This window comes from Panthera pardus, unplaced genomic scaffold (genome assembly GCF_024362965.1).
Source record: "Panthera pardus isolate Hobbes unplaced genomic scaffold, ASM2436296v1 HiC_scaffold_16, whole genome shotgun sequence".
In the NCBI taxonomy this organism is placed as follows: Eukaryota; Metazoa; Chordata; class Mammalia; order Carnivora; family Felidae; genus Panthera; species Panthera pardus.
This window is the reverse complement of record NW_026526721.1, coordinates 123692209-123704281: the sequence shown is the minus strand read 5'-3', so window position 1 is coordinate 123704281 and position 12073 is coordinate 123692209. Positions and strand designations below refer to the sequence as shown.

Sequence of the window (12073 nt, the reverse complement as noted above, 5' to 3'; positions counted from 1 at the left end):
TCAAAAGAAATAAACTTAAAGAAAAAAAAAAAAAAAGTAGGGCATCTGGGTGGCTCAGTCACTTAAGTGTCAGACTTGGGCTCAGGTCATGATCTCACAGTCCATGGGTTCAAACCCCACATCGGGCTCTCTGCTGACAGCTCAGAGCCTGAAGCCTGCTATGGATATTCTGTGATTTTCTCTCTCTCTGCCCTCCTCTGCACTCTCTCGCAAAAATAAACATTAAAGGGGTGCCTGGGTGGCTCAGTCAGTTGAGCGTCCGACTTCGACTCAGGTCATGATCTCACAGCTCATGAGTTCAAGCCCCGGGTCTGAGGCTGACAGCTCAGAACCTGGAGGCTGCTTTGGATTCTGTGTCTCCCTCTCTCTCTGCCCCTAACCCACTCGCATTCTGTCTCTGTCTCTCTAAAAAAGAAAGAAACATTCAAAAAAAATTTTTTAAATAAACATTAAAAACTTTTTTAAGTAATAAAATAAAATTTATTTACACCTATCTCTATATATTTATGGTATCTTAATTTTAATTTTTAAAGTTTTGTCCTTTTTATTCCTTCAAAAGGATGAAAATTATATATATGTATTAGCTCTTAAATAATTATCAAAATAATCTAGTCTTAACTCATTTTTAATTTATATGAGAACTCATTTATTTTTATAGTAAAAGAGAAATATAATTCTATTATGTAAATATATAAGACTAGTTAAAATTTAATTCATTTATCCTATTAAATGAAAAAAAAAACATGGTGCTACCTTTTATACAAAAAGATGAAATACGGGGGTGTCTGGGTGGCTCAGCTGGTTAAGCGTTCAACCCTATTTTGGCTCAGTCATGATCTCACAGTTCATGAAATCGAGCCCCACATCAGGCTCCACACTGACAGCATGGAGCCTGCTTAGGATTCTCTATCCCTCTTTCTCTCTGCCCCTCCCCTGCTTGCACTCTCTCACTTTAAAAAATAAACTTTAAAAAGGTAGGGAAAAATGAACATAATAATGATACTGCTTGTATTTGCTAAAAATAACACTAAACATTTAAAATTACCCATAGGGGAAGTAAGGAATAGGGTCAAGGGGACAGAAATGAAAACACAACTTTCTGAATACGAATAATTAGTTTTGACTTTGGAATCATATTGATGTCTTACATATTCAAAAGTAAATCAAATATAAAAAAGCAATCCCTAAAAATTGAAAACAAATTTAAATAAACCTAACTGTATATTAATCTGGTGACACACACGCAAAGAAATATTTCAAGATATTTTACAACACTGTATTTGACTGCATCCTAGTAGAATACATTATTGGTGTCTAAGATAATTGCAAAGAAATTTAAATTTCATAAGTAGGCTTATTGTTAGCAGTAATTCTGGTATTATTTTGAAACCATTTTCATATATTACACAATAAAGCAAATGAATAAGTATTATATTATTGTTAGGAAAAAGGATTTCTAGCATAAAAGAAAGTTACAAATGTAGAATCAGACTTTCAATCCTGTAATGTTAACTTTAGATGGAAAAAAAAATTAAGGATTTGTTTTCTCCCCAGAAATATATATATAATTCCCTGCACTCTTCACTATAAAGTCCTAAAATCAGTGACAACATAATAAACATTATAAGCATGACAAGCAACCCCAACATCCAGACTGTGGTCTCTAAAAACCATTCCTAACTAAAAGAAATGTCTAATTAATTAATTTTAATTTTAATTTAGTTAATTCTAAATGTTTAGTGTTAGCTTTAACAAATATCTGAGTCCACTTCACAAAAGCGCTCTGAGGCAAAAAAAAAAAAAAAAAAAAATTAATTAAATAATAATAATGATAATAATAATAATAAAGCACAGAATGTGCCTTCTGCCTAAAAGTAAGAAATTTAACAAAGATTAATGCGGTTGGGTTGAAAGGATATACTACCAGCAGGAAAAAGTTCCCACCTGCTGAAGACAGAATAATTTTATTATTAAAATACTTTTGTTAACAACTTTAGAAAGAAGAGAGATAGCCACAAACAAAAAATTTTACTGCTTATCACTGGAAATCATAACAGCATCAACTTCTTACGCTAAAAAGTGAGAATTAAGGGGCGCCTGGGTGGCTCAGCTCGTTGGGCATCTGCCTCTTGATTCCAGCTCAGGTTATGAAGATCTCACATTTTGTGAGTTCAAGCCTCTGCTTGGGACTCTGTCTCCCTCTCTGCCCCTCCTCTGCTAGCTTTCTCTCTCTCTCTCAAAATAAATAAACTCTAAAAATTTTTTAAAAAAGAAAAAGTAGGAAGTAAAATGAAAAAACTGAACACTAATTCTATCTTCCCTGTAACAAACCACATAAGGCAACTAAACAGCCCATAGTCAATAGGAAAGATTCTTTTTTTTATGAAAGAATTAAAAAAACAAAAAACAAAACAGTAGAATTGAAAAATCACTATTTTGCAAAATCATCAATTGGGTGAAACCATTAGATGAAGAGATGATGGGGAATTTTATAGCGGAAAGATTACATTACTATTTAACCCCAACAATCTAGTATCCCTAAGAGTAAGTCAACAAGACAATATGTGCCTAATATGTTACAATTAGAATCAATTACCACCTATGGAAGTATTTTGCCAAAAATATTTTTTCTTTTTTTTTAAGTTTATTTATTTATTTTGAGAGAGAGTGAGTTTATTTATTTTGCAAGACAGAGAATCCCAAGCAGACTCCGTGCTGTCAAGGCAGAGCCTAACACGGGGCTCCATCTCACAACTGTGAGATCACAGCCTGAATAAAAACAAAGAGTTGGATGCTTATATGACTGAGCCACCCAGGCACCCCTGCCAAAAATATTTGTATCTAAATTTAGCCCTAATTTCCAGTTTAGAGGAAATACAGGAGACAGAAGAGTAAGTTAAATGACATAATAAGAAAGCAAATCTAGCATAAACCAGTTTCCAAGACAAATGACCAGTTTCTTCAACAAGTCAATGACATTTTGGGGGGAAAATAAGCAGGGAACAAAAGGAGGAAGACTCCTCTAGTTTATAAGAGATATAACCACTCCCAAGATAAAATGTGTTTTAAAAAAATGATAATGAATAAAACTACACATATGAATTTATGTAGGAAACATTACTGTCTATCCAAGATGGTATGAGGAACTCTTTTGCAGAGATAAGCAAACACTCTGTTTTGAGTGACAATGCGCTCTTCCTCCTCTTTTGTTAATCTATAGATATCCTTTTGCAAAGAAGCAATGGTCTCTTGTTGCTCCATTTGTTTTTTCTTATAATGCTGACATTTTGCCTGTAAGAAATTTTTCAAAAAACATAATCACAATATGTACCTCTAGGACATGCTGCCCTAATAACATTGTACACAGCTTCTATCAAGATGCTTCATTCAAGAACTTTTAACAACTGTTTTCACATGGGTGCAAGCTCCAAGGACATTAATAAGTCATAAACAGAAAAAAAAAAAATCAAACAATAGGGAAACTATAATTAATTGGGTCTATTCAAGTTTGGGTAGTAAGTAAAGGAACTCAAGTATGTCCACAAAAATGATATAATTTCATAGATGAAAATAATAATCAGGAAACAACCAATATTAACAAATTGGATTTAACAAAAACCAGGATTTAAAATTGTTTTCTTTTTTTTTTTTTTTTTTTTTTTTTTTGAGAAAGAGCATACATGCACACGTGAGCTAGGAAGGGACAGAGGCAGGAGGAGAAAGAGAGAATCTTAAGCAGGCTCCACACCCAGCACAGAGCCCAACAACAGAGCCTGAAATGTGACTTGATCACATGACCTTGAGATCACGACCTGAGCAGAAATCAAGTTGGATAACCACCCAAGTGCCCCTAAAATTCACGTTAAGTGATCAATGATAATTCAAGATTTCAGATAATTTGATCAATTTAGGCACTCATGCCATATGAGAGACAACAAACTCAGAGGAAGTCCCTAACAAGGATTTATTATTAAGAAATAATATATACCCCAAGATTTATACAAAGGAATATGAATCTTGGACACTTTCTTGCTTGTCTTCAATGAAATATCACTGGCCTGGTTTTCTCTTATTCCCTACCTTCAATCCTTCAATGTCCTTTGAAAGCTCATTATCAACAGCACTATCATTGCTGTTATTAATACACTTTTCATTAAACTCAGTGAGAAACTCCATCCCCACCTAACCTGCCTATAACTAAGACATACCATTTTCAAAAGAGAATGACTTGTCTAAGCACATGTTCACCTGCCCATAGTGTCAAGTTTACTGAGACTTAGATAGCCTCAAGGGGAAAAGGGGACTCAGCTTCTGATACTACAACATCTCCCAGTAACCAGTGATCATCTGCCTCAGCCCCCAACTAGAAGTCAGGCAGTTGCTCTAGAGCCAAGTGATAAATGTCCCAGTTCCACCACTATCTATACATTAGCAATGAAACCAGAACTAATCATCAGTTTTGCAAGGTTGCAGGTGTTAAGAGCAATATACAACCATCAACTGTATCTCTCCTAAGTCATTCTATGAGGCCAACATTATCTTGATACCAAGCAAGACAACACAAGAGAAGAGAACCACAAACCAATATCCATTATACACACTAACGTGGATAATCTCTGACAAAACTCTAGCAAACCAAATTCCTTAACATATTAAAAGGATTGTATACCAGGACCAAGCGACTTCTATTCCTAGAATGCAGAAACGACCCATCATATGAAAAATCAATGTACTACACCACATTAACAGATTGAAAGAAAAAAAAAAAAAAACATATGATCATCTTAATTGATGTAGAAAACGCATTTGACAAAATCCAACACCCTTTCATGATAAAACACTCAGCAAACCAGGAACAGAATGAAACATTCTCAACATAATAAAAGCCATTTATGGGGCACCTGGGTGGCTCAGTTGGTTAAGTGTCCGACTTTGGCTCAGGTCATGATCTCACATTTCTTGAGTTTGAGCCCTGCACTGGGCTCTGTGCTCACAGTTCAGAGCCTGGAGCCTGCTTCAGATTCTGTGTCTCCCTCTCTCTGCCCCATCCCTACTCATGCTCGGTCTCTCTCTGTCTTAAAAGTAAATAAAACATTTTAAAAAAATTTAAAAAGCCATTTATGAAAAACCTAGAGTGAACATCATACTCAATAGTGACAGACTGAAAGCTTTTCCTCTAAGATCAGAAACAAGGCAAAGATGCCTGCATTCGTTAATTGTACTGGAAGTCCTTATCAGAGTAATCAGCCAAGAAATGGAAATAAAAGGCATCCATTTTAGAAAGAGGTAGAAGTATGTTTGTAGATGATACGATGCTATATGCAGAAAACTTAAAGTGTGCACAAAAAGAAACCTGTTAGAATAAACGAATTCAGCAATGTAGAAACATACAAAGTCAACACAGAAAAATCAATTGCATTTCTTGTTTTTTAATTTGTTTTGAGAGAGAGAAAGAGAGAGAGAGAGACAGAAAGAGAGAGAGCATGCGTGCGAAGGAAGGGCAGAGAGGGAGGGAGAATCCTAACCAGGATCCAGGCTGTTGGTGCAGAGCCCCACATGGGGCCCAATCTCACAAACCACGAGATCGTGACCTGAGCCAGGACCAAGAGTCAGATGCTCAACCGAATGAGCCACCAGACACCACTCAATTGCATTTCTGTATTTACAATGAACAATCCAAAAGGGAAATTAAGAAAACAATTCCATTTACAATAGATCGAAAAGAATAAAATAGAAATAAACCAAGAAGACAAAAGACATACATTGAAATTATAAAAAGTTGCTGAAGGAAAGTGAAGACAACACAAATGAATGTCAAGACATTCTGTATTCACAGACTGGAAGACTTAATATTGTTTAGAGGTCAATACTACCCTAAGTGATCTAGAGACTCAATGCAATCACTATCAAAATTCCAATGACATTTTTTTTGCAGAAACAGAAAAATCTGTCCTAAAGTTCATATGGAATCTCAAGAGATCTTACACAGCCAAAACAATCTTAAAAAAGGAACAAAGTTAAGGTTCTTAAACTTCCTGATTTCAAAGCTTATCACAAAACTATAGTAATCAAAACAGTGTGATACTGGTATATACCAACAGAGTAGAACAGAGAAAGCCCAGAAATAATCCTGTGGATACATGATCAAATTTTTTTTAAACAAGGGTACCAAAACCATTCAAAGGGAAAAGAACAGGCTTTGTTCAACAAATAATGTTGGGAAAACTGGGTATCTACATACTAAAGAATTAAGTTGGACCCTTATCTAACACCATATACAAAAATTAACAAAATGGATCAAAGATCTAAATGTACAAGATAAAATAAAATTCTTAGAAGAAAACATAGGACAAAAGCTTAGTGACACTGGATTTGGCAATCATTTCTTGGATAAGACACAAAAAGCACAAGAGAAAAAAAAAACCAGATAAACTTTCTCCAAACTTAAAACTTTTGTCTATCAAAGGACAACCAACAAAATAAGAAAATATTTTCAAATAGTACATAGGATAAGAGTCAGTATCCAAAATAAACAACTCCAGGGGCGCCTGGGTGGCTCAGTTGGTTAAAGCGTCCGACTTCGGCTCAGGTCACGAACTCGCGGTTTGTGAGCTCAAGCCCCATATCAGGTTCTGTGCTGACAGCTCGGAGCCTGGAGACTGCTTCAGATTCTGTGTCTCCCTCTCTCTGCCCCTCCCCTGCTCATGCTCTGTCTCTCTCTGTCTCCCCAAAATAAATAAATGTTAAAAAATAAATAATAAACAACTCCAACAACTCAACAACAAAATCCAATAAAAAAACAAGAAAAGGACTTGAATAGAAATTTCTCTAAAGAACATATACAAATGACCAATAAGCACATGAAAAGATGCTCAACATCACAGACCATTAGCAAAATGCAAATTAAAACCAGAATAAGATACCACTTCACACCAATTAAAATGGCTACTATTAAAAATACAACATCGGGGCGCCTGGGTGGCGCAGTCGGTTAAGCGTCCGACTTCAGCCAGGTCACGATCTCGCGGCCCGTGAGTTCGAGCCCCGCGTCAAGCTCTGGGCTGATGGCTCGGAGCCTGGAGCCTGTTTCCGATTCTGTGTCTCCCTCTCTCTCTGCCCCTCCCCCGTTCATGCTCTGTCTCTCTCTGTCCCAAAAATAAATAAAAAACGTTGAAAAAAAAAATTAAAAAAAAATAAAAAAAATAAAAAAAAAAAATACAACAAAAATGAAAAATAACAAATGTAGGTAAGGATGTGGGGAAATCTTGTGCCTTGCTGGTAGAAATGTAAAATAGTGTAGCAACTTCAGAGAATATACTGCAGTTCAAGAAAAAATTAAACATAAATTTACCATATGACCAAGCAGTTCCACTTCTGGGTATATAACCCAAACAACTGAAAGCAGGGACTTGAATAGACATTTGTACATCCACGTTCATAGCAGGATTATTCACAATAGCCAAAAGATGAAAACAATCCAAGTGTCTATTGATGGATGAATGGATAAACAAAATGTGGTATATACACACAACAGAATGTTATCAGGCTTTAAAGAGAAAGGAAATTCCAACATGCTACAACATGGATAAATCTTGAAGACATTACGGTAAAATGAAATAAGCCAGTCACAAAAGGACCAATACTGTATGATTCCACTTATATGAGGTAACTAGAATGGTCAATAATAAGACAAAGTAGAATGATGGTTGTCAGGAGCTGCAGGGGGCAAAGAATGAGGAGTTACTGTTTCATGAGTATGAAGTTTCAGTTTGGGAAGATGAAAAAAGTTCTGTAGATGGATGGTGAGGACAGTTGCACAACAGGAATGTACTTAATGCTACTCAAGTGTATACTTTAGAATGGTTAAGTTTTATATTCTGTATGATGATATACAACAAAAAAAGGGCGAAAATCAATTTATCTCTATAAACTAGCAATGAACATTAGTAAATTAAACAGAAAATCGGGGTGTCTGGCTGGCTCCATCGGAAATGTGTGCAACTCGATCTCAGGGTTGTGAGCTTGAGACCCAAGGTAGGTGTAGAGATTAAATTTTTTATTTTTATTTTTTTAAGATTTTATTTTTTAGTAAACAGTCATCTACAATACATCTATCTACAATACAATCATCTACAATACCATTAAAATATTGGATACTCAGAGCTAAATCTGATAAAATATGTGAAAGGCCAGAGTACCCCAAATTACAAAACACTGCTGAGAGAAATTAAAGACTTAAACAAATAGAAACAGCATGTTCATGGATCATAACATTCAATACTGTTAAGATGTCGTTCTCCCCAAATTGATCTATGTATTCAATCCCAGCAGGCTTTTTTTCTGGAAATCAACAATTAGAAAATTCACAAAGAAATGCAAAAGACCTAAAATAGTGAACACAACATTGACAAAGAAAAATGTAGGAGACTTACAGTGCCTGATTACAAGATTGACCATAATCAAAACAGTGTGGTACTTCCGTTAAGACAGATACATACATTAATGAAACCAGTGTCCAGAAGTAGAGCTACACATACAACAATTCATTTCGGCTAAAAGTACAACGGCAATGTGGCAGAGGCAGGATACTCTTTCTAAAAAATGGTGGTATAACAATTAGATATTATAACCTTGAGCTAGGAATCATTTTTTAAGATACAAACCAAAAGCATAAGCTATTTTTTAAAAACCTGATAGAATTAAACTTCATCAAAATTTAGAACTTAAGCTCTTTGCAAACTACCAAAAAAATGAAGACAAGTCACAGGCAGTTTCTTACAAAGTTAAATATATGCTTACCATACAACTCAGCAATTCTAGTCTTAGATATCTACCAAAGAGAAATGAAAGCCTATGTCCACAGAAACACTTGAACACAAATATTCATGAGCTCTATTTTTAATAGTCAGAAATTAGAAACAACTCAAATACACACTAACAGGTCAATACACTGTGGTATATCCACACAATGGAATACCTGTCAGTAATAAAAAGTAATAAACTATTGATACAACCAGCAACATGAATGAATCTTGAAATAATTATGTTCAGTGAAAGATGATTAGATATCAATGATTTTGATAGGGTAGTTAGATATGAGCTGGAGGTAAGGATGGTGGTAAACAGTGCTTCCAGTTTCCCCACCTTCCAGGGCTATCAGATCAAGAATAGCAGGTGCTCTCCTTGTGAGTCTGTGGCCTGCAATAACCTAGAACTTCATTATACTATATTTTAACTGCAGTTTCAGCACCCCTCACTCCCGTGAGGGAAAACAGCCATGACAGTTCTGGCAAGCACCCTGTAGGACCAAAAACTTCCCCTCTCTATTGGAGGAGTCCCTTAAATGACTGGAAACCTCAGTCAGAGACCACTCTAGCCACTACCCGTAACCTATGCAACCATAAAAAGAAAAGATAGCCCTAACTCCAGTGCCATTGCCACCTTGGGCCTGCCCGCTGTCCCATCTTGACAGCATATTGTCCTATTTAATAAACTGCTTTGTGCTTGCTACTTTCTTCTGGCTGTCTTTATTGGAGTGCAGATTCTTATATAAATCTTTCATGGGGAACCCAAGAACTAGACCTCCATTCACACAGCACACAATCTCCCACCAAGAACAATTTTAATAGCCTGTGCCACATGAAATGTCCATTTCCTTCCTATCTCTTTCCTCCCTATTTAGATTTTAGTACATATAACCCAGTAATGTATTCTGCATGTCTTGCTGACTTTAAAAAAGTTTAGGTCTACAGACCACCACCAGAAACTCCCAACTCTATATGCAACACAATGGCAATAATTAATATCTTTCAGTACTCACTCTAAATGTCAATGGACTCGACGCTCCAATCAAAAGACATAGGGTAAGAAAATGGATAAGGAAACAAGATCCATCTATATCCTGTTTACAAGAGACCCATTTTAGACCCAAAGACACCTTCAGATTGAAAGTAATGGGATGGAGAACCATCTATCATGGAGTAGCCATACTTAGACAATCTAGATTTTAAAATAAACATTGTAACAAGATGAAGAAGGGCTTTATAGCATAATTAAGGGGTCTATCCACCAAGAAGACCTAACAATTATAAACATCTATGCCAATGTGGAGCACCCAAACATATAAACCAATCACAAACATACAGAAACTCAGTGATAATGATACCATAATAGTAGGGGACTTCAACACCCCCACTTACAGCAATGGACAGATCATCTAAACAGAAAACCAAGGAAACAATGGCTTGAATGATACACTGGACTAGATGGACTTTACATACATTCAGAACATTTCATCCTAAAGCATTGGAATACACATTCTTCACAAGTACGCATGATACATTCTCCAGAATAGAGTACATACTGGGGCACAAATCAGCCCAAGTACAAAAAAGATCAACATCAACAAGTACAATAAAGATCAAGATCACAATGAGATACCACCTTACACCTGTCATAATGACTAACGTTAACAACTCAGGCAACAACAGATGTTGGCAAGGATGCGGAGAAAGAGGATCTCTTTTGCATTGTTGGTGAGAATGCAAACCGGTACAGCCACTCTGGAAAACAGTAGGGAGGTTCCTCAAAAATTAGTGCAATTACACTACTAGGATACAAAAATGCTGATTCGAAGGGGCATGTGTAGCCCAGTGTTTATAGCAGCGCTATCAACAATAGCCAAATTATGAAAGGAGCCAAAATGTCTGTCAACTGATGAATAAAGATATGGTATATATATACAATGGAATATTACTTGGTGATCAAAAAGAATGAAATCCTGCCATTTGCAAAAATGTGGATGGAACTAGAATGTATTATGCTAAGCGAAATAAGTCAGAGAAAGACCAACATCATATGATTTCACTCACATGTGGAATTTAAGAAACAAAAGGGAAGGAAAAACAAAGGAAGATAAAAACAGAGAGGGAGGAAACCATAAGAGACTCTCAAATAGGGGTGCTTGGGTAGCTCAGTCGGTTAAGCAGCCAACTTTTGATTATGGCTCAGGTCGTGATCTCATGAGCCCTGTATGGGGCTCAGCACTGGGCTTGGAGCCTACTTGGGATTCCTCTCTCCCTCTCTCTCTTCCCCTCCCTGCACTCGCCCATGTGCTCTCTCTCAAAATAAATAAATAAACAGTTAAAAATAAAATAAAATAGGGGCGCCTGGGTGGCTTGGTCGCTTGAGCGTCTGACTTCGACTCAGGTCATGATCTCACAGTTTGTAAGTTTGAGCCCTGCATCGGGCTCTGCACTGACAGTTGGAGCCTGCTTCAGTTTCTCTGTCTCCCTCTCTTTCTGCCCCTCCCTGGCTCACGCTCTTTATCTCGCTCTCAAAAATAAATAAAAAATAAAAAAATTTTTTAATAAAGTAACGATTTCTTAAAATTGGGAAATTAAGCATTCAGTGTTAAAATACTGCTATTTTTATAAAAAGAAAAGTAACCAAACAACTTATAATAATCACAAAGGATATTCCATAAAAACATTAAATTTAATTCAGTAACAAATATTTGAGCATTTACTCCTACTAATAATAGGTACTCTTTTAGCCTAAACAAAATAGACAAAAATATTTGCCTTCATGGAGCTTACATTCTAACACAGGGAAATATATAAACAAAACTATTTGTTTATATATAGTATGTTAGGATATTGGACAGCGGTAAGAACTATGGATAAAACATAAATCAAGGAAGGAGTATGAAGTGTGGTGGATGGGATTGGCAACTGTAAGTAAAGTAGTCAAGAAAGGTATTCCTGAGAGATGGTAACATCCAAGAAAGGACAGAGAGAACAAGCCATGCAGCTAACTCTTGGTGACACTGAGAAAGGAGAGAGAGAAGAGCATGCAGGGCAAAGGGAAAAGAAAGAACAAAATGTACAAAGGCCCTGAAGTGAGGATGATCAAGGAAAATGTTCAAGGAAGAACAAGAACATGAGTGTGGCTGGAGTAGAAATAAGCAAGGAGTACACTAGATGAAATCAGAAAGTAACAGCTAGCCACATTATGTAGGACCTTAGAGGCCATGGTAAGACTTTTTGATTCTCCTCTAAAGAAAAAGGAAAGC

The 12073-nt window shown here is 36.2% G+C and overlaps 1 protein-coding gene across 8 annotated transcripts in view; it reads right to left on the bottom strand.

Annotated features, from left to right (window-relative positions):
• The window catches only part of CEP70 (centrosomal protein 70), a 79300-nt gene that overhangs the window by 38917 nt on the left and 28310 nt on the right, over positions 1–12073 (bottom strand). For all 8 annotated transcript variants that reach the window (XM_053903776.1, XM_053903777.1, XM_053903780.1 and 5 more), the window contains one exon: positions 3122–3291. In XM_053903776.1, the coding sequence (XP_053759751.1) occupies positions 3122–3291 (170 nt within the window). The remainder of the gene's footprint in view (positions 1–3121; positions 3292–12073) is intronic.